The sequence below is a fragment of the Papilio machaon genome, chromosome 13, assembly GCF_912999745.1.
Source record: "Papilio machaon chromosome 13, ilPapMach1.1, whole genome shotgun sequence".
Classification (NCBI taxonomy): Eukaryota; Metazoa; Arthropoda; class Insecta; order Lepidoptera; family Papilionidae; genus Papilio; species Papilio machaon.
This window is the reverse complement of record NC_059998.1, coordinates 913368-935276: the sequence shown is the minus strand read 5'-3', so window position 1 is coordinate 935276 and position 21909 is coordinate 913368. Positions and strand designations below refer to the sequence as shown.

Below are 21909 nucleotides of genomic sequence, written 5' to 3'. Positions count from 1 at the left end.
GGTAAAACGATAAAACTTCCCCCACGAACATATAACAAAAGGTGTATAGAAAATGGTCTTTCAATAATGAGTTGTAAATATTTAACAACGAAACATCAGTTTATTGATTTTGTGGCAATTACTGAGACGTGTGAAAACCAAGGCATAATTAATAATGCAATAATTTTGTATCAGTTTCCGATATTGGTGTTAGAAACATTACTCTAATTTTTCTTAATCGTTATTTTATATTCCGAGGTGATTATGAGTATTAACTAGTTTCAAGTGCTCTTTCCCAAAAAACAAATACATTTTTATGTCTATAACCTACGTCCGTAGACGTAATAAAGACGTAAAATTTATTATTTCTGTGGTTATGCCCTTCAAAGTAATAACATGAATCAAATAATAACTTCTCCTTTGATTTTTTTACCACCAAAATATGCATAAATATTAAATCAGCACGTCATATCAACATATTCATGTTAGTGAAAAGCTTAAATTACTTTCCCAGGTGTCACGACCAAAGCAATTTAGTCCGCTTCCCGCGCTCGTAATTGTCAGTCGTATTGGCTGCCATTTTGTTTCATTTCCCGCGCTTTCTTGACTCATAAAGTAAATTAAAAAAATCTTATTATAATCTATAATTTATTTTTATAATATACAGGTTTAAAGTAAAACATTATTTAATAAAGATATAATTATTTGTTGCAAAACATAAATGAAACGTTTTATGACGACAATAAAATAAAAGCCCGCATTACAAGCAACTCATTTCAAATTGAAATTTAACAAGATTAGGGTGATAATGTGAAATAAAAAGTGGGAAAAGTTAAAAATGGTTAATAAGCTAAATAATGTCGTTAAAAGATCTACAAATGTTCCAACCATTGAATCGTGAGAAGGTGTACAACCGACTTGTGACGCCGCTCAAAGCTCCACCGTCTGCTTTGTCCAGGCATATTTCTAAATCAGCAGAGACTTTAGTAGCTACTACAAGATGTGGTAAGCTTTTATATAAAATCTATTTTAATCTTTTAAAAGTGCTTTTTAAATTGCACAGGCCCTGGGAAAACGTTTTGGCGAATTTTCGCTTCATGCGTCACTGACCGTTTCACTGTAATATTTATGAACTGAATACATTTTCCTTCACAATTTTTAGCGTTTTATATTTCCATATCTGGATTTTAATTTATTTAAAAATTTATATCAAACTTAAAACATATTATTTTTATATTTATTACTAGCTGTCGCCCGCGACTCCGTCCGCGAGCAGTTAAAAAATTAGGGGGGAGGGGGTATGAAAAATAGATGTTGGCCGATTCTCATAGATACCGGATAAGCACAAAAAATTTCATGAGAATCGGTCAAGCCGTTTCGGAGGAGTATGGCAACGAAAACTGTGACACGAGAATTTTATATATTAGATTTTACTTAAACATAAGTATCAAATAAAATTAACTAATATTAAAAATTTATATACAATAAATTAAAATATTAGATTAAATATAATACATAAAAACTAAAATATATCATTAAAAGAGAGTCATGAGTATCAAATTAATATTTGGTTTAAATTACTCTTCATAATTTATTCCGTGTATATTTTTCTTTATGAATAAATAAAATAAACAAATATTGTAAATGTAAACAATCACTCAAAGGCAAAGGTCGAAAGTGTAATTAGGATTATTACATCAATATATTCAGTGTACGATACACAATTACTTGAATTATACGTTATTCAAATTTGTTTACATAAAGTTGTATTAGAAAAATAGAGCCTCGGTGGCTCAGCGGTTAAGCGCTTGCCTTGCAATCTGCAGGTCCTGGGTTCGAATCCCGCCATGTACCAATGTGTTTTTCGATTTACATATGTATGTGTATTTATACGACGCGACGTTCTTACGGTGAAGGAGAACATCGTGATGCCAACCTGCATATATCTGAGAAGAAATTCAAAGATAAGTGTCAAGTCAACCAACTCGCACTGGGCCAGCGTGGTTTACTATGGGCAAGTCACCCCTAACTTGGGGTAGGTTCCGAGCTCCTCAGTGGGGACGTATAGACATAAGCTGTGATTCTGAATTCTGTCAAAGTAGTTAATCGAGAAGATGAAACGTAAAAGTATCTGTACTGTCACTACACCACGAGATTCTTAGTGAATGTGGCAGTTAAATTAATATTTTAAACTTTCCCTTATATTTATCAAAACAAAAGTAATGTTTACAATAGGCAAAGAGATCAAGAGTCGCAAAGCTCGGAGCACCGAGCAGCCTGGGTCAGGCGGTCTGCCGCCGCTGGCACATAACTGGCCCGATGACCTCAGCCTTAGGAGCAGATCTAGGAATGGAAGGTAGGTTTTAGTTAAAAATTATCATCTACCTTTCCTTATCATCGCTTTATGTGAACTTTTCACAACAACAGGTTCATGTCCTATGATTTTATTTCCTAGATTTTTTTCTGCCATGGAAAAGCTTATCAATAATGTAGATAAGTGTACTCTCTGATTATATTCCTAACTACTAAAAATTACTAATATGTACGTACAATGAAAACAACCAAATTAATTTATAACAAAGAGAAAATCATAGAAGTTATAAAGACAATTTGAATTTCAGTTTTATGACAACTAAAATTACAAAATAACAATTTCACCGTGGACAAAAACTTGTTAAGTAACTTAAAGTACTTAACTTAAAGACCATATTCTACATCTACACCAAATTACACATAGATCCTTGCAGCCGTTCTGGAGATACCTTCTAACAAACATCAATCCATATCTAAACTTTCGCATTTATAATTTTAATTAGATAGGTTTTTTCAGTACCAGATTACACACACACTGTATTATTATTACGACACCTTAAATCGGTCACGCAACGTAACATAAGTAACGAATTTCCCATTATAGTGATAAGTTTACATAAAGGAATTTGGAATTCTTTATATTAAAAATACTTACACATTTAAAAAGATTTTTCCCATTAAATTAAAAAGAAATGCTGATTCATGAAAAAGGTTTTCCCTGTAAGGTCAAATTGTTCAAGGTTATATCAAATTAATGTGTCTGCCTAATGACTAACATTACTTGGAGTCCTCACACTACTAACGAATGTTCGTGTCTTGGCCAATTAAAAACATAAGACTTCGGTGAACTGATTCGTTAGTATAGTGTTAAGTATTGTTAAAGTTAATCAAGGGGTTTAAATGACAAGTGACAAGGAATATTAATTAACAAGAATATAGGAAATAGTCTAGGTTTTTCCTAGATTTTTTAATATATGTTATTGACAGATTTAAATTTTAAGCAAGACTGCAATAACATCTATTTTTATAGTTAGTATTTATAGTTAATTTGAGACAGCTTTTGTGTAGAGAGAAGATTGACATGCCGTGGAATAAAATATTAGATTCCCTTGTCTCCCTGACAGCATGTGACATGTAGCATTTGTAAAACGATTTGGCGCGAAATGTCAAGGACTTACAATAGGTTAATTTAAGGTTATATTTTCTCATGAACTTTACTTCAAAACATAATACTATCTATAGATTTATAACCTATAGATATCGAATCAGGATAAGTGAGTCAAAAAAGGCCTCTAGATTCCTTTTGTTAGGGTTCCTTGTGGCATTGAAAAAAAAAATGGTATTTCGATAGTCAACACTGGTTTAAACGTCAAATTTGTATGAAAGATTCCATCCAGACTTCAGTTATCCATCCAGAATATCTGTGATGTTAACTATTACATGGTCCAAAAACATTCAGCCAGATGTCATATGTGTTCTTCGTGGTGATGAACTTATTTACCTAATCCAAGTAAAGTAAACTAAACTTTAAGTAATGTAAAGACAATAAATGCTTTGAGTGAAATTCCTCTTTTGTTACTTTTTGCGCTTTACAAATTGTTAGACGATTGGAAGGCCTTGATCCAAAAGGTGCCGACAGGACCTTTCATTTATTACAATACGTGTTTGAAAATGAATCAGACAAGGCAAAGAAAGTTTTATTTCTTTTTTCCTTTAGAAATAGAGTTTATTTAGTATTTTTTCTATTACGTATTAATTCTTTAGACGTAATAATTGTTAGCACGCCTTGACAGCGTTAAAAGTACCTTTTCGTTTTATTCCTAAAGTTCAGTCACTCAAATACACGAATAATCTCTAATGACCACACAGAAGACAGGCGTGAAGTGGAAGTAATTCCGCGTTTCGTCTGATGAGTGTGGTGCCGTAGGCCTGATTTTAGTCCTCTTTCCCTTCCCACCATTTTCTTATAAGGAAAGGATGGGAAAGGGAGGTGGATTTGATGGAGGAGGAGATGCATAGGAAGGTTTAATATTTATTCACATAAATATTAATTGAATAACATATCTTCTAACATCTTTAGATCAAGTCAGTATCGTGTATTTGTGTGGACAAATCGTCCGATATTATCGGTCTGTAATTGTATGGTTACCCAAGCATATGTACTCCCGCACATCTGCAGTATCGATTGTCCCTGACACGCGATGGCCGCATCAACTAGATAGCCCCTCCTCCATCGGTGACATATTCACAAACAATGTCAAACTGACCCATCGAAATTGCGTTCGTGTTACGTAAATGCAATATCGATTTATGTACTTACTGATGTTCAAGTTCACATGCCCTCATCAAAGTAGTTAATATGTTTTTTATATATCATAAGGCAAATGAGCAAGCGGCCACCAAATTCACCGAAATAACGAAACAACCACTGCCCATAGACTTCGTTAACGTTGCACATTGATCATTCCAAACGGCAACTCGAATTTACACAAGAAATCTTGAACATAACAATGGAAATACTCAATTATTTTAAATTTATTTTGTTGATCAGCGGCAGCAGCCGTGCGGGTAGCGTGGACCGCAGCACGCGCGGCTCTACCACCACGCTCAATTCCGACGAAGACAACATCAACGTTGTCGTCAGGTAAACTATTACTTCGTCACGTCACTTAACACTTTCTATGCCCTAACGATGGTTTCGTATTAAAGTGAATTTGCAATACGAGTTGATAGTTCGTTGACTTGTTAAATGGTTATTTTTAATTTAAACCCGCATAACAAATTATCAGAAATTGATTATTTCACACAATGTCAATGACTTCATGACTTGAATCAAAGGTCTCCGAGATCTCAAGCTCTCCTAGATTCACCACAGAAGCTAAAATCATTACTCAACCATATTACATTGTTTTTTTTAAAGAGTGAGACCAGTGAGCGATCAAGAGCGCAGTCACGGTGAGCGCGAGGTACTGGAGTTCCCTGGCAAGGGCCAGGTGATCTGCCCCGGCACTGCGCCCGGCCAGAAGCATAAAGTATTCTCGTATAACGTCGTCTTTGAACCAGCGGCTTCTCAGGTAACATTTAGACGCCTGGACTAAACATAAGTCCCACAAGTGTAACTTGGTAGGTTTCTAGAAAATCTCCTAGTCTAATGCCGTACTCCTTTATACTAAATGTCAGCTATTTTGTTGACATACCTTAGCTCAAGGTTTGCATGAGTATAGGCCAACATTTTAGACTACTTCATGATTCTGCGTTTCGACTTAAGTACAAGTGTTTGTGCTTATAACTTGTAATATTATTTTTAGGAAGATGTCCTGGAATATTCGGGAGTGAAGCGACTGCTAGAGATGGCTGTGGAGGGGTTCTCCTGTACGGCATTCTGCTACGGGCAGACAGGAAGCGGGAAAACACACACACTCACAGGACCGCCGGGACTGGTAATATTTATATGTAACAAGTATATTATCACATATTATTTTTTCCAAAGAAAATGTAAGGGATGACAATACCTTTCAATACAACTGTAGTCGAAACCCAAAGAGTGTTTTCATATATGTACATTTAATTCATAAAAATTGTACATACTTTTAACATGTAAGAGAAGTCATTGGCTCCTTTAATACAGGGAAACCTAGTAAAGGAACCAAGGTTATAATGAAATAGATGTATAAAATGTACAATAAAATTTATTATTAATATACAATGCGTTTCAAATATGAATGAACATGATCCTATGCTATATTGTGACGTCATAGTTCTGAAATATAAAAAATAGATAAGGTTTTTCAAACATTAAACACCTATGAATGGTAAATTAACATTCGTAACGTTCACATGATCTAATCTTTGTTTTACGATCAATTGATTTATGTGTACGTATTAATAGGTCTACTATTTATCTGTGTTTATATAAATAGGCTTATTTAAAGAGTTTGTTTTTAAAAGTAGCATAAGGTAAATAAGAAACAAAAAAAAACATATTTACTAACAGAACTAACATATTGTCTTGCAGGGATATCTCTCTGTTATTATAGGGGAATAAGAGAATGAAATAAAAAAAATCAGCCCGCTTTAGAAATTGTTATTAAGTTTGAAAGAGACAAGCGTCTCCGTCTGCGCTAAATTTAAAAAAAAAACTTAATTGCCTATGTGTTCTTCCTGGCTATATCTAAGTTAAATTTCAGCAACATGTATACAGCCGTACTTTCTAACAAACATCCATCGATCCATCCAAACATACATTCAAATATTTGTAATATTAGTAAGATTTCTTTTACGTCCACACACGCTATAACTTGGACAATAGTTGCCGCATCGTGAAGCTTCAATCGATCGATATCGTCGCCTTCTTCCTATTAGCACATTAACAATGCTTTTTAAATCGTTTCATATATTACCTATAATTTGAAGAATCATAACGACCTATAACATATTATTAAATATCATTTAGTAGGTAATTTAAATATCTACTTTGTGTATGCATATTTATTTAAATGTGTTAATCTATCTCTATTTTTTTAAAAGAAAGTTGTGTTAGTTACACTATTTATAACTCAAGAACGGCTGAATCGATTTGACTGAAAATTGGTGAGCAGGTAGCTTAGAACCAGGAAACGGACATAGGAATTTTTACCACGTTTTCTATTTTTTCATTCCGCGCGGACGGAGTCGCGGGTAAAAACTAGTTTAAAATAAAATCAACGAGATTAACTTTATTATAATTTATTAAAAATTAACAGAATTAAATGCATTACAATTAAATTTTATTACTTCGAAATTTCAGTATTAAGAAAAACAGTAACCTCTAAGTTTTCCTCATCTTCACTAATACGAGGACATATTGATATTTTTGTTTGCATGTATTTTATATTATAAAATGTTTAAAACAATGAATACTTACTGAGTCTCTTTTTTTGTGACTGATTAGTCACTGTTTGCCTTGATGAGGCATTTACAGTTTCACCGGGCTTGAGGTGGCCGGACGCAGATGGCGCTTAGCCTAAACCTCGTTTAAGAGTAACTAGGCTCGAGGGCTCCCTCAGGAGCCTCGGCTCGGGCTGTTACTTCGTTATTATTACCGGATTGGTTACTGAGTCTCGAGTATGGATTGACTTTTATTTATGTTCTACAGGTAGAGAGAGGAGCCAGTCCGTTCTCTCCAGATCACGGACTAGTTGTGCGGTCCTTTGTCTACCTTTTCCAACTAATACGTGACCGACCTGACTGTCATTTTGTATTGAAGGCATCCTTTTTAGAAATCTACAATGAAAAGGTAATAAGGAAAAGGCTAATGTAATCTGCATTTAATACTCTAGCCATAAAACATATTTATTTGGATAAGGATTCATATCGAATATAATATAATAGCGCCGTAAGCTTACGACGCTGTTTTTCGTGTGCATTTTAATCGAAGTTTGTTCACAATAACATGGTTTTTGTGAGACATCCATAGATGATAGATATATGCCACCGAAGACTTTTATTTAGCAAATTTAAGGATCTATAATTACTCCATACATCATTTTTATGTAAGTCATATAGTTTGACCTACGTAAGCCCAGAAAGCAAAATTGTGCTTTTCGTGTAGCATTTTTCGTTTCCGCGTAATTTTATTCTTACGATATCTCCTAAACTATTAGACAGAATGATATAGTTTCAATTGCAAATATAATCTACATTAAATTCTCTTGATAATGAACATGTTTATTTACATAAGGGTTAATACTGAACTCGAATAATAGCGTCGGAAATAGGGCATGAATTTAATTGATGTTTCTGAAGAAAAAAATGGTTATTGTGAGAAAACTATAAAAGATAGATATATGCTATCGCGGACTTTTATTTAGCACATTTAAAGAGCTACAATTCGCCATACATCATTTTTATGAAGGTCCTATAGTTTAGCCTACGTAAGCGCTGAAAGCAAAAATGTCCCTAATGTTCGCAACAAATTTTGAAGCTATATTCAAAATCTACTAGTCTTCTAGTTATTTAAAAAAAAAAACAAAAAAATGGGACCCACCTGCAAGCACTTCCTTTCGATTAAAATATTTTTCATCAAAATCGGACCACCAGGGGCGGAGTTTCGCGGTAACACACATAAAAAAAAAAAAAAAAAAAAAAAAATACAGTCGAATTGATAACCTCCTTCTTTTTGAAGTCGGCTAAAAACATCTACAATCTTTTTTTACAGAGTTAGTGTATCACCCTTTGGTTTGACGCAATGTGATTGTAATTGCTGAAGTCCGCAATGAAAAAATTTTGATTTATTTCAATACTAGCTGTCGCCCGCGACTCTGTCCGTGCCACATTAAAAAATACTTTATAAGTAGCCTATGTGTTCTTCCAGATTATGTTCTACAACTGTGCCAAATTTCATCAAGATCCGTTGAGCCATTCTGGAGATATCTTCAAAAAACATCTATCCATCCGTCCATCTTAATATTCCCATTTATAATATTAGTAAGATATAATCATTATATTTGCAGGTTATAGATCTCCTAAACCCTGGCACTGCTAAGAAACCACTGCAAGTGCGTTGGTCGAAAGAAAGTCGTAGCTTTTACGTCGAAAATCTTTTTACCGTCGACTGCGAGGAGTTGGATGACTTATTTGCTGTTCTGGAAGAAGGTACAGTCAGCGAATTAATTTTCTCACTGATCGAATATCGTACAGCAAACTATCACAATAAGACCTATAATTTTGCATGATTGTACTTCGCTTTGATTGAAACCAAAAAGCCCAAAGTTAAAACACGTGAACTTTAATGTATATAATTTTTGGACAAGTTTTCGACCTAAATGAATTGAGCATCAAATTTCAAATGTTAGGTGGACTTATGGGCCACCCTGTATTACCGAAATTGGTAAGAAATATACGACCTTAACTGTGTTTAATTTCGCGTTATGTTACATTTATAATTTTACTAGCTGTCGTCCGAGACTCTGTCTGCGCGCACTACAAAAACTTATTAAGTAGCCTCTGTATTCTTCTAGACCAGTGTTTCCCAAAGTGGGCGATAACGCCCCCTTGGAGGCATTTAAAACCTAGGAGGGGGCGATAAGAGGCCCAAAAAATGGGGGGCATTGAAATTAATTAAAGTAATGAAATTGTGGTTCTTAAGTTTTAGGGCTGAATAAAAATTAGGGGCGCTCTGAAATATAATTGATTTTCAAAGGGGGCGGTGAAATAAGTTTGACAATCATTGTTCTAGACTATGTTCCACATCTATGCCAAATTTCATCAAAATCCATTCAGATGTTCCGGAAATTTTAACAAACATCTATCCATCTAAAGTTTCGTATTTATAATATTTGTAAGAGTTTGTTTAGGTACTCGTAACCGCGCTGTGGGTTCTCACTCGATGAACGCGCACTCGTCCCGCTCGCACACAGTACTGAGCGTGCGCGTGCGGCGCGACGTTCGCAGCGAGCGTGACGTCACGTGCTCCACTCACGGCAAGATCAACTTCGTGGACCTCGCCGGTAGCGAGATGACAAAGCGCACACACAGCACCGGCAAGACATTGGAGGAAGCTAATAATATTAACAGAAGTCTTATGGTACTAGGTAAGTATTTTATAGGCAACTATCTGTCGCCCGCGACTCCGTCCGCGCGCAGTTAAAAAAAAATGAAAAATAGATGTTGGCCGATTCTCAGACCTACTGAATATGCTCACAAAATTTCATGAGAATCGGTCGAGCCGTTTCGGAGGAGTACGGGAACGAACATTGTGACACGACAATTTTATATATTAGACTAGCTATCGCTGGCATCTCCTTCCGCGCGGAATTAAAAAGAAAACTTAATAAGCAGCCTGTGTGTTCTCCCGGGCTATGTTCTACATCTGTGCCAAATTTCATTGAGATGAGCCATTCTTGAGATACCTTCAAACAAATATCCATCCATCCATCCATCTAAACATTCGCAGGATAAAGAGCAGATGAAGATGAATTTTGTTCTGAGAATTGCACGTCATAAATGCTTCATAATTAAAATAGGTACTTGTAAACAAATAATTGTTGCAGCCACGACAATATATTTACTGTTACGTACAAAGACAATACAAATTGATACTTATTTAAAGTACTATTTTTTCTTACTAATATAAGAAACTAGCTTTTACCCGCGACTCCGTCCACGCGGAATAAAAAATAGAAAACGGGGTAAAAATTATGTCCGTTTCCTGGTTCTAAGCTACCTGCCCACCAATTTTCAGTCAAATCGATTCAGCCGTTCTTGAGTTATAAATAGTGTAACTAACACGACTTTCTTTTATATATATAGATATGACAATGTTCAGATAAATGGACAAATTAAGGTTTGTAAGAAGGTATCTCAAGAGTGGCTCATCTCGATGAAATTTGGTACGGATGTAGAACATAGTCTGAAAGAACATATAGCCTACTTAATAAGTTTATTTTTAACTCCATGCGAAGTTGTTTGCATAGCTTTTGAAGTGTAATTCTCTCCAACAGGATATTGTATAGCACAGTTAAGTGACGGTAGAAAGAAAGGTCACATACCATACCGGGACAGTAAGCTGACAAAACTCCTCGCTGATAGTCTGGCGGGGAACGGGGTTACGTTAATGGTAAGTTATTCATAATATAATGTGTATATTGTAAACACTATGTAGTGCATCATGTCTGTTGTAACAGATAGCGTGCATTGCGCCAACGAGAGCCAACCTCAGCGAGTCTGTCAACACACTGCGCTACGCCGCCAGAGCTAAGAAAATCAAATCCAAGCCCATAGTTAAAATTGTACGTAGAACGTTAATTTTTTTTTTCTTAGTGTGCTTTTTTAGCCAACATCTTAGATTTCATTGTCATCATCAGCTCACTATATATCCCCACTGAGGGGCTCTGACCCATACTTAACCACGCTGGCCCAATGGCTGGGTTGACTTCACACATATTTTTGAATTTCTTCGCAGACATGTGCAGGTTGCATCACGATGTTTTCCTTTTTAGAGCGTCGGATAAATGTAGAAATGTAAATCAAAAATTTCAATTGTACAAGTAGGGATTCGAATCTAGGACCTACAGATTACAAGTCAAGTCAACCCCTAAGCTATTGATGCTCATTATAGTACGTTAAAATCCTAGTAGCACTGAAATTGTCATTATTTGAAATCCCTAGGACGCAAGAGACGCGCTAATTCTGAGCCTAAAAAGAGAAGTTGAGCTCCTACAGGCTGAGAATCAACATCTGCGGACAGCTCTGCACGTACACATCGATTACAATGTGGATCCCTTAGGTATGATTAATGTACATTAACTTGATATTATTGTGTTGTTGAGAAAACAAGGTTCACCATTGACCAATGAAAAATTAAACATCTAACTTCTTGAAGCCAAAAATAACGCAACAAAATGTGACAAAAGGACAGATTTCAACCATAATGTACTTAAAGTTTTGGATTGGTGTGTATCTTATGCCACCTTAAGTGAATTTTAGATACTAGTAACGACTATTGAAGCGACTTTATAAGAGACCGTCATGTTAACTGTGAAAGTAAAAATATTTTGCGAGACATGTCACGTTGCTTCACTTATGTTTAGCAGACGAGAGAGACATGACACCTCGCATCGAGAGCAACCAGCTGCACCAACTGGGCCAGTCCGAGCTGGTGCGGTTGGTGCAGCTGCACATGGCGGAGAGCGCTGCGCTGCGCCGCGAGAACCGCGACCTGTTCGCTGCTCGCGACCTTCTGCTGCGCGATCACGAGCTCGTCACCAGAGAGAACGAACGTCTGCTCAAGAAGCTCGAAGATGTCAACTCGTGAGTTAATTTTGTAAATTACCATAGACTAACAAAAGAGGATAAAATGATTTAAACTCTTTTTAGTGATTAGCCAATCAGTACAAGGTCGAGATGTAACGCTATTGGGAATCTACCTCAGTATTCACTCTACGAAAGTCGGTGTCGGCTTTTTTTCTCATTCAGTCCTTAATCCATCGTTTCTTTCTTGATTGCCTTTTCTTAGTAAAATACTCAAATACTCAAAGCAACGCCTTTTTTCTTTCTATCTATTATATTAAATGTGCACACATGAATCTAGCTGCTGAACGACTAAGTCAGATTGTACGATGAAAAATTGCCAATAATATTGCGTAGTATGCGGGACCATATATTGATGAAGATTTTTGACAATCTTCCATTTACAATATTATTGTGTGTGTGCGGCTAGCCTAAAGTCGGTGCCGACATCGGACTTTACGAAACTGGAATATATCCGATTTAAAGTTTATGAAGAAGGATAATGTATTTTGCTCGAGTTAATGTATGCTTACGAAAACTTCTAGTAGTCTATTTTAGTGTTGTTTGTGAAACAAGAATCATGAGTAGATTCATTCTGATGCGATACATACGAATTTTTTTCAAGAGTGATTTTGAAATTACTTTGAAATAATAAATTTGTTTTTTAGGTAATTATTTGACGAGCTGACTGTACACAAGGTCAGTGGAAGTATCCGAAAATGTATAAACAGCAGCACGCATGAATAACTTGATAATAAAAGACTTTATATATAAAAAAAAATATATAAAAAATACAGACTAACAATATTTTATAATACTAGCACTTTAGCATTATAATAGCATCTACTTCACATAATACGCATGATTTACAATAAATCAAAATGTTCCAGATAACAGGATATACCAAATTTCGTATTGAATGAAATTGCATGTGTGAAATAATTTTAAAAGCTATTTACTCTTTTTTTAAAACATAATTTTGCATGTCTATTTTACCTTTAACATATAATCAATTTCACAAAGGTCGTAGGTGTCGTTGAACTCCTCGGTATTCCCGCTGTTCCTTTGCCCATTATCTTATTAAAAAAAAATGATTTTTTTTCTTAACCAAGACTCGAGAACCATTTTAAAGGGATTTGAAATAGGTAACTAATTTTTACTTTTGTTTTCAGCGTTTGCATTCGGTCCCCCATCATACCGGCCCGGCCTACTTATTCTGAAACCAGTACTAAAGAACCTGATGTTTGGACAAACCCCTCCGTTTCATCGGCAAACAGTAATAAAGGCAGAGACAAATTTAAAACTTAACGTAGCGATTTAATATTATTAAAAACTTGAGAGGTGTCAAGGGACACCCGGATGGAACGAAGTTCCTTTCGATTAATTAGTGAAGGAACCAAAGTTTATTCTATGAATAAAAAACTTAAGTCTTCACAAGAAGTACATTTTATTTCTATGAATTTTCGTTATATATTGTCACGTCGTTGCCATGGTGAAGTAGCGCTCATTCGTCGTTAACATACTTACTATAGCAAAAAGTGTCGTGACAACTTTTCGTAAGAATTTTTTCCGTCTAGCCCCCTGTCACAACGCGCGATAAGGAACTTCGTTCCAAAAAAAATCTGATTATGACAGAAAAAGAGAACACTTTCAACGTTTTTTTATCACCCTAATAGAACTAACGCCATCTGTCGACATACCCCATATACTAATATTGTACTATATATAATACTATATATATTCTTATACCTTTTATATACATATATATATATATATATATAAAAGACAATATATTATAAAGCATTTCATTTTCGAAATTTTTGACACTTCGAAATTAAATTGGTCAATAGCCTGTCCATTTATACAGGTCAGTGTTCCATTTTCATTAATTAACGTGTCCTTTAGAAAAAAAGTATTGTATGCATATTTATTGATTGACAGCAAAATGTGACAAAGTGTAGTAAAACGAAAATATAACCTATAATAAATGATTTGTTTAAATATAACCAAGATAAATTATAGTTCCTAAAAATAATAAAAGTTTAATCAATCAATATCATGGTCAAACTATTGGTATTATGTAAGTTAATAAATGTGTTTTTTTACTTATTTTTATTTTAAACATGTGTTGTTAACGTTTTTAGGGGTAATTTTTTTGGGCATGGCCTATTACAGTAAGACAAAATATTCAAAGAAGAATAACGCTGAATAAATCCTTGGCTACTGCATAAAATAATTTGTATAAATCTCTGCTTGTAATAGAAAATTATAGCCAAATTAAACGTCCATTGGATGTTAGTTGACTTCAGATAGCTTGAAGTGTGTTGTAGGTTAGATTTGTAACTATTATTTGACAATAAAGTTAATTTGTAGAAACATGTCTTGTTTCATTCATATGAAATTCCATACATCAAAATAGGTATCATCATCATCAGCTCACTATACGTCCCCACCGAGAGGCACGGCGCCTACCCCAAGTTAGGTGTGACTAGGCCATAGTCAACCACGCTGGCCAAGTGCGGGTTGGTTGACTTCACACATATCTATGAATTTCTTCTCAGATATGTGCAGGTTCCATCACAATGTTTTCCTTCACCGTAAGAACGTCGGACAAATGTACATATGTAAATCGAAAATCGAAAAACACATTGGTACATGGCGGGATTCGAACCCAGGACCTGCAGATTGCAAGTCAAGTGCTTAAACCCCTGAGCCACCGACGCTCAAAATAGGTACAATAAAATAAAACCCATGAGAAATAATTCTGGCTTTATTTCCTTAAAACTATTGAATACCATCAATTATTTACAATGATAGTGTTAGTGTAAAGTTATTTCATTTAAAAAAAGCAGACAAATTGAAAATGTAAATCTCGGTGAGGCCAAATTATGTGAAAGTCTTTAACAGTTGTAAGAAATTCTTATCTATAAAAGAATAACATTTCCAATGAACACAACACCACATAATTTAATTCACTGTAAGTCTTTTATAGCAGGAGCCTGCTAATGTTTCCGGAACCCATATTTTTTTCTTTCATAAAACAGATCAGTCTTTGAACTGCCCAAGTTTACAATCTTTGGACAACCATCCCTCTGGAAAAATAATATATATATTTAAGTTAATTGAGACATATTTGAGAAGTAAAGAGTTGTTTTATTGTAAAATGACACACTTCAAATACTATTTTAGTAATTCTTGGAGGTGCATCAATAGGCAAGGAATTAATGTGAAGATTTCTAATAACATTCAGATGACATGCAATAAAAGTCGACTTCAAAACTTACGTCTTTTTCTTGTATCGTACACTCTTTGCAGTAGTAGGCGTCGGAGACGCCGGGACCTCCGCAAATAACACACCGCCCCTGATATGAACCGTAGTTGCATTCGTCACAAATACGAACCAGTGTGCAAGGACGCACATAGGAGTCGCAAATAACGCATTTGCCGTCGCATTTTTCACATAAACGACCTATAGCTGTGTAAAATAACAAGATGTCAAAAATACATGGAAACTACACTGGTATTTGGACTGGACATAATTTAACTTACCGACTCCAGGTTGCTTTCTACAAAAAATAAGATCTGGATGATGCTTAGCCATGCTTTTACTTTGAAAAGTACTTAATTAATTATTTTTTCAATTATTTAAACTAGCGAGAAAATATAACCTCAATTTAATTTGATTTGTTTTGGAATAACTTTTTCTAAACAAATAAAGCAGAGGTCGACATTAGACATACAGCCAACTAATGTAAGATGTTCTAATTTTTCACTTGTCTCAAAGTATTAATTTTCTTTAGCTTAAAAATTTTGAGCTTACTTTAAATGTTTATTTTAAGAGATCAAATGTTTTTATTAATAATTTAAATAGAACCTTTTTACAGGTTACAATCATAATCCATCTTGTTCCACCACTTTTCTGGCAACTTCTTTTACTGTCACTGTCATTTAGTTATCACGATTATGCCATTCGCACGTGTTGAATTGTAATTTTATTTCTTAGATTAGTTAAAAATGACCGAAGACAGTGAAAATAGTGATCATGCTAGTGAGCATTCAACAGAAGAAACGGACGAACAAGGAGATAATGTTACAAGTGAAAACAAAGACGAGAAAGAAGAAACTGTAACGTTTAAAGATCTGGTAAGTTCAGTTCAGTTTCTTGATAATGGCTCACCCTCAGCGGATTGCGCCACTGTCGAGTGTTTATGCGATCTGGTAAGCATAATTGTTTTTGGTAATTTGAAGCTGAAATTCCTAAAGCTACCTAAAACGAGATACTTACTGCTGTTCACCAAAACATCGTTATACGAGCGTAGTTTGCAAATGCAGTTGCGGCAAGTAATTATGACACATAACATTGGGGGTTCATCTTCAGGGCGAGTGTTTATTTTGAGGTCTTCGCCGTCACATCGCGTCTCGCACAAGAAGAAAAGTAGCTTTTCTTTGTTTTCACATTAGTTTAAATTAATTTCAGGGTGTTGTTGATGTGCTTTGTGAGGCTTGTCAAGAATTGAAATGGAAAAATCCATCAAAGATTCAAAAAGAGGCAATACCTGTTGCTTTACAAGGAAAAGATATAATTGGTCTTGCAGAGACTGGGTCTGGTAAAACTGGTGCGTTTGCACTGCCAATATTACAAGCACTGTTGGAAAATCCGCAGAGATATTTTGCACTGATTCTGACACCCACAAGAGAGTTAGCATTCCAGATATCTGAACAGTTTGAGGCACTCGGTAAGATGGCATAATCATATCTCTATATATTTTTACATAGCTTTCTTTATGTAGCTTTGCAGACATTTGTTAATATGTGTGGTATATTGTTGGCTTAAATTTATATGTAAAAATACTGCAAAACTTAATTAGGCTATTTAATAAAATTTTTGTTAAAAATTATGCATAAGATTAGAATCTTATGCTACTCAATATGAAGAACTGGCTTTGCATAACTGTTATTTATTTCTTTTGGGTCAATAACAACTTCTAAACATAATGATAATTTAATACTATCTTGCAGCTGCTTTGGAAAAAAGTGATTTAATTTAAAGACATATATATGTATTTGTTTTATAAAAATAAATGTTGTAGGAGCAAGTATTGGTGTGAAATGTGCTGTCATTGTGGGAGGTATGGACATGGTTGCGCAGGCTCTGATGCTCTCCAAGAAGCCACACATAATTATAGCAACACCGGGACGTCTGGTTGACCATTTAGAGAACACTAAAGGATTTAATTTAAAGGCACTTAAATTTTTGGTAAGAGCAAATTATTGTTAAGATACCATGGGTTTCTGAGAACAATTTTTTTTTTAAATGACAGGGGTTATATGTTTTATACAACAATGAATTCAGAAACCCACAGTAAATGATTCAATTTTGTTTTCTGTTAAATCCCAAATATATAACCCTCTTGTTTGTTCAATTTGATTATTAATATTTTAGAGCCATATGAATTCCATCTGTCATGGGAGTTACCAAAATCCATTACTTTATGTTTGTGTTGTGTTGTTATAATTTGTCTATTATTTAATACGTAAAATATTAATGCAGGTTATGGATGAAGCTGACCGTATATTAAACATGGACTTTGAAGTAGAGGTGGATAAGATCTTGCGTGTGATCCCTCGTGAGAGACGCACCTACCTATTCTCGGCAACAATGACTAAAAAGGTGCAAAAACTGCAACGTGCATCACTAAGAGACCCTGTCAAAGTGGAAGTGTCCACTAAATATCAGACTGTGGATAAATTGCAGCAGTACTATCTCTTTATACCTTTGAAGTATAAGGTTTGTTAATATTTTATTACTTTGTTCTTTTTGTATGTGTTATTGTTACTTACAATAATTATATACTTCTTTTCGAAGTTGGCTAAAAAAGGAATAATTTTTTTATGTTGATATGCAATACCATCTTTTTGTGTATTAAATTTATTTATCTCTGTCTGTCTTGCATAGTCTAGTCACAGCAGTAGCTAACTATGTGATGCATGTGTCAAATAATATAGAGATATCTTGTTTATCTAGTTTTTTTTTAAATAGTTCATTGATGGAGCCATCATTACATTCTCAGCTAGGATTGCCACAACTACTCTGCTACATTGGGATTCTTTTCGCTGAGCTTTCCTAAAATATCCAAATATGACCATGTACGTGTTTTTTTTTTCATTTGTTCAATAATTTGTCAACAGGACGTATACCTCGTGCACATTATCAACGAGTTATCGGGCAATTCTTTCATTGTGTTCGTGTCGACATGCGCGGGCGCACTGCGGGCGGCGCTGTTGATGCGCGCTCTGGGCGTGGCTGCAGTACCGCTGCACGGTCAGATGTCACAGCAGCGCCGTCTCGCCGCGCTCGCCAAGTTTAAGACTAAAGCGCGCTCCGTACTTATTTGTACTGATGTTGCTTCCAGGTTAGTTTCAGAATTTTGTTATGAAGTTAAAGTGAATGGATTATTTGATGATATAATGTTATGTATACAAATTTTATTTCTATGTGTAAATAATATAAATAACTTACACAACCTTTTGCAGAGGTCTGGATATTCCGCACGTAGATGTGGTGAAACTTACACAATCAACTTTTACAGAGGTCTGGACATTCCGCACGTAGATGTGGTGATTAACCTGGACATCCCGCTGCACAGCAAGGACTATATTCACCGTGTTGGACGCACTGCTCGCGCCGGTCGTGCGGGAAAAGCCATCACCTTCGTCTCACAGGTACAATACTCCATTTAAACTAAACCATCTTTCAAATAGACACATAAAATTTATGAACAAAAGAAATTATGCTAAAATTTGTTGTAAAAATATTGATTCTCCTTATTTGATTGCCATTTGACATCCCTTTCATTTTGCTTTAACAGAGACATAAACATCTATACAATTAATTTGTATGTAATATCGAAAAAAAATGTCACATCTCGCGATTTTTTTTTTGGAATTCCTTATTAAATTTTTTTTTTATTTTTTTTTTGTCTGTGCGCAAATTCGCGTTTCCTTGCAGTTTATCTCCAAAACGGCAGGTTCGATTTTCACTGTAGTTTATATGTGCGGGAATACTTTCTTTTACATACATACAAGTGTGAGGCGGTCGAATTTTACGGTTATGGTTACTGTACGTTCTGGTTCTGGTTCTGTTACCAGTACGATGTGGAGCTGTACCAGCGAATAGAGCAGCTGATCGGCAAGCAGCTACCGCTTTACCCAACTGAGGAGAGCGAGGTGATGGTGCTGCAGGAGAGGGTCGCTGAGGCGCAGCGGCTTACCAAGATCGTAAGTTATAAGTTGCAGTTCCATCAGTTCCTCTATGCAATAAAAATTGATAAATTTCTTCCTACATCTTTATGCTGTTAGATTTTTATCACGTTATTTATCATACTTTATTCGCAGTTAGAATGTGTTGCTTGTGTACTCTATTGGTGCAAATATATATGATTTAAAAATTCTTGAGCGATTTTAGTTTGGGGTAAAATTTTGGATTAAATTTGACATAATCGTATATATAAACAGGAGATGAAGGAATTAGAAGACAAGAAGAGTCAGAAGGGGAAGAAGCGCGGCGCGGAGTCTGACGACGACACCGAGGAGGCGGCGGGCGTGCGCCGGCGCATGCGCGGACACAAACACGGGCGCGGCGGCAAACGGAAACGATGATTACATCTTATATCTATTATAATTGACTTTTTCTTTTACAACATTATAATATTTAAGATCCAAGCTATTTTTAAAGTTCTGAAACGCATATTAACAACTAGCTTTTACCCGCGACTCCGTCCGCGCGGAATAAAAAAAAATGCACACAAGATAAAAAAGTTCCTATGTCCGTCTCCTAGTTCTAAGCTACCTCCCCGTCAATTTTCAGCTAAATCAGTTCGACCGATCTTGAGTTATAAATAGTGTAACTAACACGACTTTCTTTTATATATATAGATAGATAGTATTACATATTTATGTACGCCTGAGATTTGTCTTCAATTGCGACAACTTCTGAACACTAAATCTCTCCTTAATCATTCAAAGACTGTGGCACAAAATCAAAGACAATATATATTTTTTAAAATGTTTTCTTTTTTAATCATTATTTATTATTTCTATACAAATAGAACTGTACAGTGAATTCTTTAAATTATTATTTACCACATTTCATCTGCTCTCACGATACAACTTTTTACAAAAATGAAAACTATCATAATCACGCACGGAAATAATCGAGATCGCGCTCTACATTGTACCGCTGAACTAGGCTCCGCCGCCCGTCCCCGCCCCTGTCCCCCCGCCCTGTCTGCATGTCCCGTCCCCTGCCCCGCTGCCCACACTGGCTACATCATATATATTGCTAGGCACATACCGATATTACATAAACAATCAAATCGGTATCGATTATTTAGAACGACTCGCATTCCAATTAATCGATTAATCGAATAGACGAACATCCCTAAATTGTACACGTCCAGTAAATAATCAACAACATAATTTACATTTAAACTCCAAACATTCAATTATCATACAAAATAAACATTAAACAATGTAGTACTTTTAGAGTTAAATCTAAAATCCTGTATGTATTATTACACAATTTTAGTCCCATCTTCAATATCTTAATTTGATTTTAAACATAAACGATGATAATTTAAATGCTGCCAAATATACAAGTAATAAATAACTGGACGCGTACAAAAAAACTGCAATCATTTCAACTCAGTGTACAAAAACTGTTCACACAAACAGTCAACAGATAAAATCACATTTATATGTATGTACCTAATATCCAAACTAGTCAACTTTCATAAAAAAAAAACCACTTTAGTCTACATAAAGCAAACCAGTTGCTATATTCTCCTATGAACATATTTAAAGGCATTTAAATTGAAAAAAAAACAATAAAAAAGGTATATAGAATCCGTCAACTAAATTAGATTGTATTTTACCTACTCGTAATGTTAATTGTGGTACAATTTACAACAAAAAATCATTTAAATTCAAACCACATTGTACACATACATATAAATGAATTCGACTGTTTATCTGTACATTTGTCATATAGTTAAGCCCATCTCCAAAATGGAGAACATGTCTCTAAGATTGTACAAGGAGGCCTCGACTGGCAGTTTATATTAAGTAATACATCAATACATTAACAACGAACTCTCCCACTCTGTTGCATCTCATTTCTATCTATTCAGACTTGTAACGCCCACAGCTGGGCATAGACCTTCCTATGCCCAGACATTATCTCATTTAACCATTCAATTTTCAACCCAAAAGTGATCGCATTAAAGTATAAATTTCAACAGCACCAATAACATTATAACAAAATATGTTTCAAAAGATGTGGGCATTTTAAAGTCTTGGTACAAATCTCACTGATTCCATACATAAAAAAAATTACTCTTATTTTTTTAATATTGCTCACTTGTAACGTCACATATCTAAGTGGACATAAATCTTCCATACAACCTTACATACATCATATCTTTACTTAATTAAGTTTTACTCATCCACTAAATTCAATGAGAATTTTTTTTTTTTTTATCTCCTAAATGATCACATCTCTTAGCTAAATAAATTACATGATTATTCTGTAATATTGTGAACCAAGACATTGTTGCAAGATTTATCATTGAATTTATATATTTAAAATACATTTTGATTTATTTAATATTTATTACGATTTGTAAAAAAAAAAAAAAAGAGAGCTAAACATTGAGGCGCTTTCCCACAAAAATACACGAGTGGAATTAATTTAGTTTGAGATATTTTGTAATCAAACGGTTAAATGTGATTTAAAACAGTCCTTCAATAGCAAATTATCCACCTTAGTAAATACTTGGCAGTGATTTAAAA

At 34.8% G+C, this 21909-nt stretch overlaps 3 protein-coding genes across 3 annotated transcripts; 2 read left to right on the top strand and 1 right to left on the bottom strand.

Moving 5' to 3' along the window:
- Positions 1–812: 812 nt before the first annotated feature.
- On the top strand, positions 813–13368 carry LOC106719290 (kinesin-like protein KIF12). Its single transcript, XM_045680489.1, has 13 exons — positions 813–984; positions 2215–2335; positions 4844–4936; positions 5213–5366; positions 5601–5732; positions 7427–7567; positions 8784–8925; positions 9627–9863; positions 10773–10888; positions 10956–11060; positions 11440–11557; positions 11865–12081; positions 13233–13368. Exons 1-13 carry the CDS (start codon positions 837–839, stop codon positions 13366–13368), a joined length of 1860 nt encoding a protein of 619 aa, XP_045536445.1. The 5' UTR covers positions 813–836.
- Positions 13369–15019: 1651 nt separating this feature from the next.
- Positions 15020–15741, bottom strand: LOC106719320 (PHD finger-like domain-containing protein 5A). The gene is made up of 3 exons (XM_014513634.2): positions 15610–15741; positions 15345–15535; positions 15020–15152 (listed from the first exon to the last, which is right to left on the bottom strand). Exons 1-3 carry the CDS (start codon positions 15659–15661, stop codon positions 15063–15065), a joined length of 333 nt encoding a protein of 110 aa, XP_014369120.1. The 5' UTR covers positions 15662–15741; the 3' UTR covers positions 15020–15062.
- Positions 15742–16009: 268 nt separating this feature from the next.
- On the top strand, positions 16010–19747 carry LOC106719305 (probable ATP-dependent RNA helicase DDX47). The gene is made up of 8 exons (XM_045680479.1): positions 16010–16203; positions 16538–16796; positions 17151–17317; positions 17612–17848; positions 18250–18473; positions 18651–18783; positions 19210–19338; positions 19576–19747. The coding sequence occupies exons 1-8, from the start codon at positions 16075–16077 to the stop codon at positions 19717–19719; spliced, it is 1422 nt and encodes a 473-aa protein (XP_045536435.1). The 5' UTR covers positions 16010–16074; the 3' UTR covers positions 19720–19747.
- Positions 19748–21909: the final 2162 nt, after the last annotated feature.

Excerpts from the sequence above, each read along its gene's own strand:
- LOC106719320 (XM_014513634.2), bottom strand. The coding sequence starts at position 15,661 with ATGGCTAAGCATCATCCAGATCTTATTTTTTGTAGAAAGCAACCTGGA. Across the intron at positions 15,536-15,609 it reads TAGAAAGCAACCTGGAGTCG|CTATAGGTCGTTTATGTGAA; the intron begins GTAAGTTAAATT and ends TATTTTACACAG. Across the intron at positions 15,153-15,344 it reads GTACGATACAAGAAAAAGAC|AGGGATGGTTGTCCAAAGAT; the intron begins GTAAGTTTTGAA and ends TTATTTTTCCAG.
- LOC106719305 (XM_045680479.1), top strand. The coding sequence starts at position 16,075 with ATGACCGAAGACAGTGAAAATAGTGATCATGCTAGTGAGCATTCAACA. Across the intron at positions 16,204-16,537 it reads CTGTAACGTTTAAAGATCTG|GGTGTTGTTGATGTGCTTTG; the intron begins GTAAGTTCAGTT and ends AATTAATTTCAG. Across the intron at positions 19,339-19,575 it reads CGCAGCGGCTTACCAAGATC|GAGATGAAGGAATTAGAAGA; the intron begins GTAAGTTATAAG and ends ATATATAAACAG.
- LOC106719290 (XM_045680489.1), top strand. The coding sequence starts at position 837 with ATGTCGTTAAAAGATCTACAAATGTTCCAACCATTGAATCGTGAGAAG. Across the intron at positions 5,367-5,600 it reads TTGAACCAGCGGCTTCTCAG|GAAGATGTCCTGGAATATTC; the intron begins GTAACATTTAGA and ends TATTATTTTTAG. Across the intron at positions 7,568-8,783 it reads TAGAAATCTACAATGAAAAG|GTTATAGATCTCCTAAACCC; the intron begins GTAATAAGGAAA and ends TTATATTTGCAG.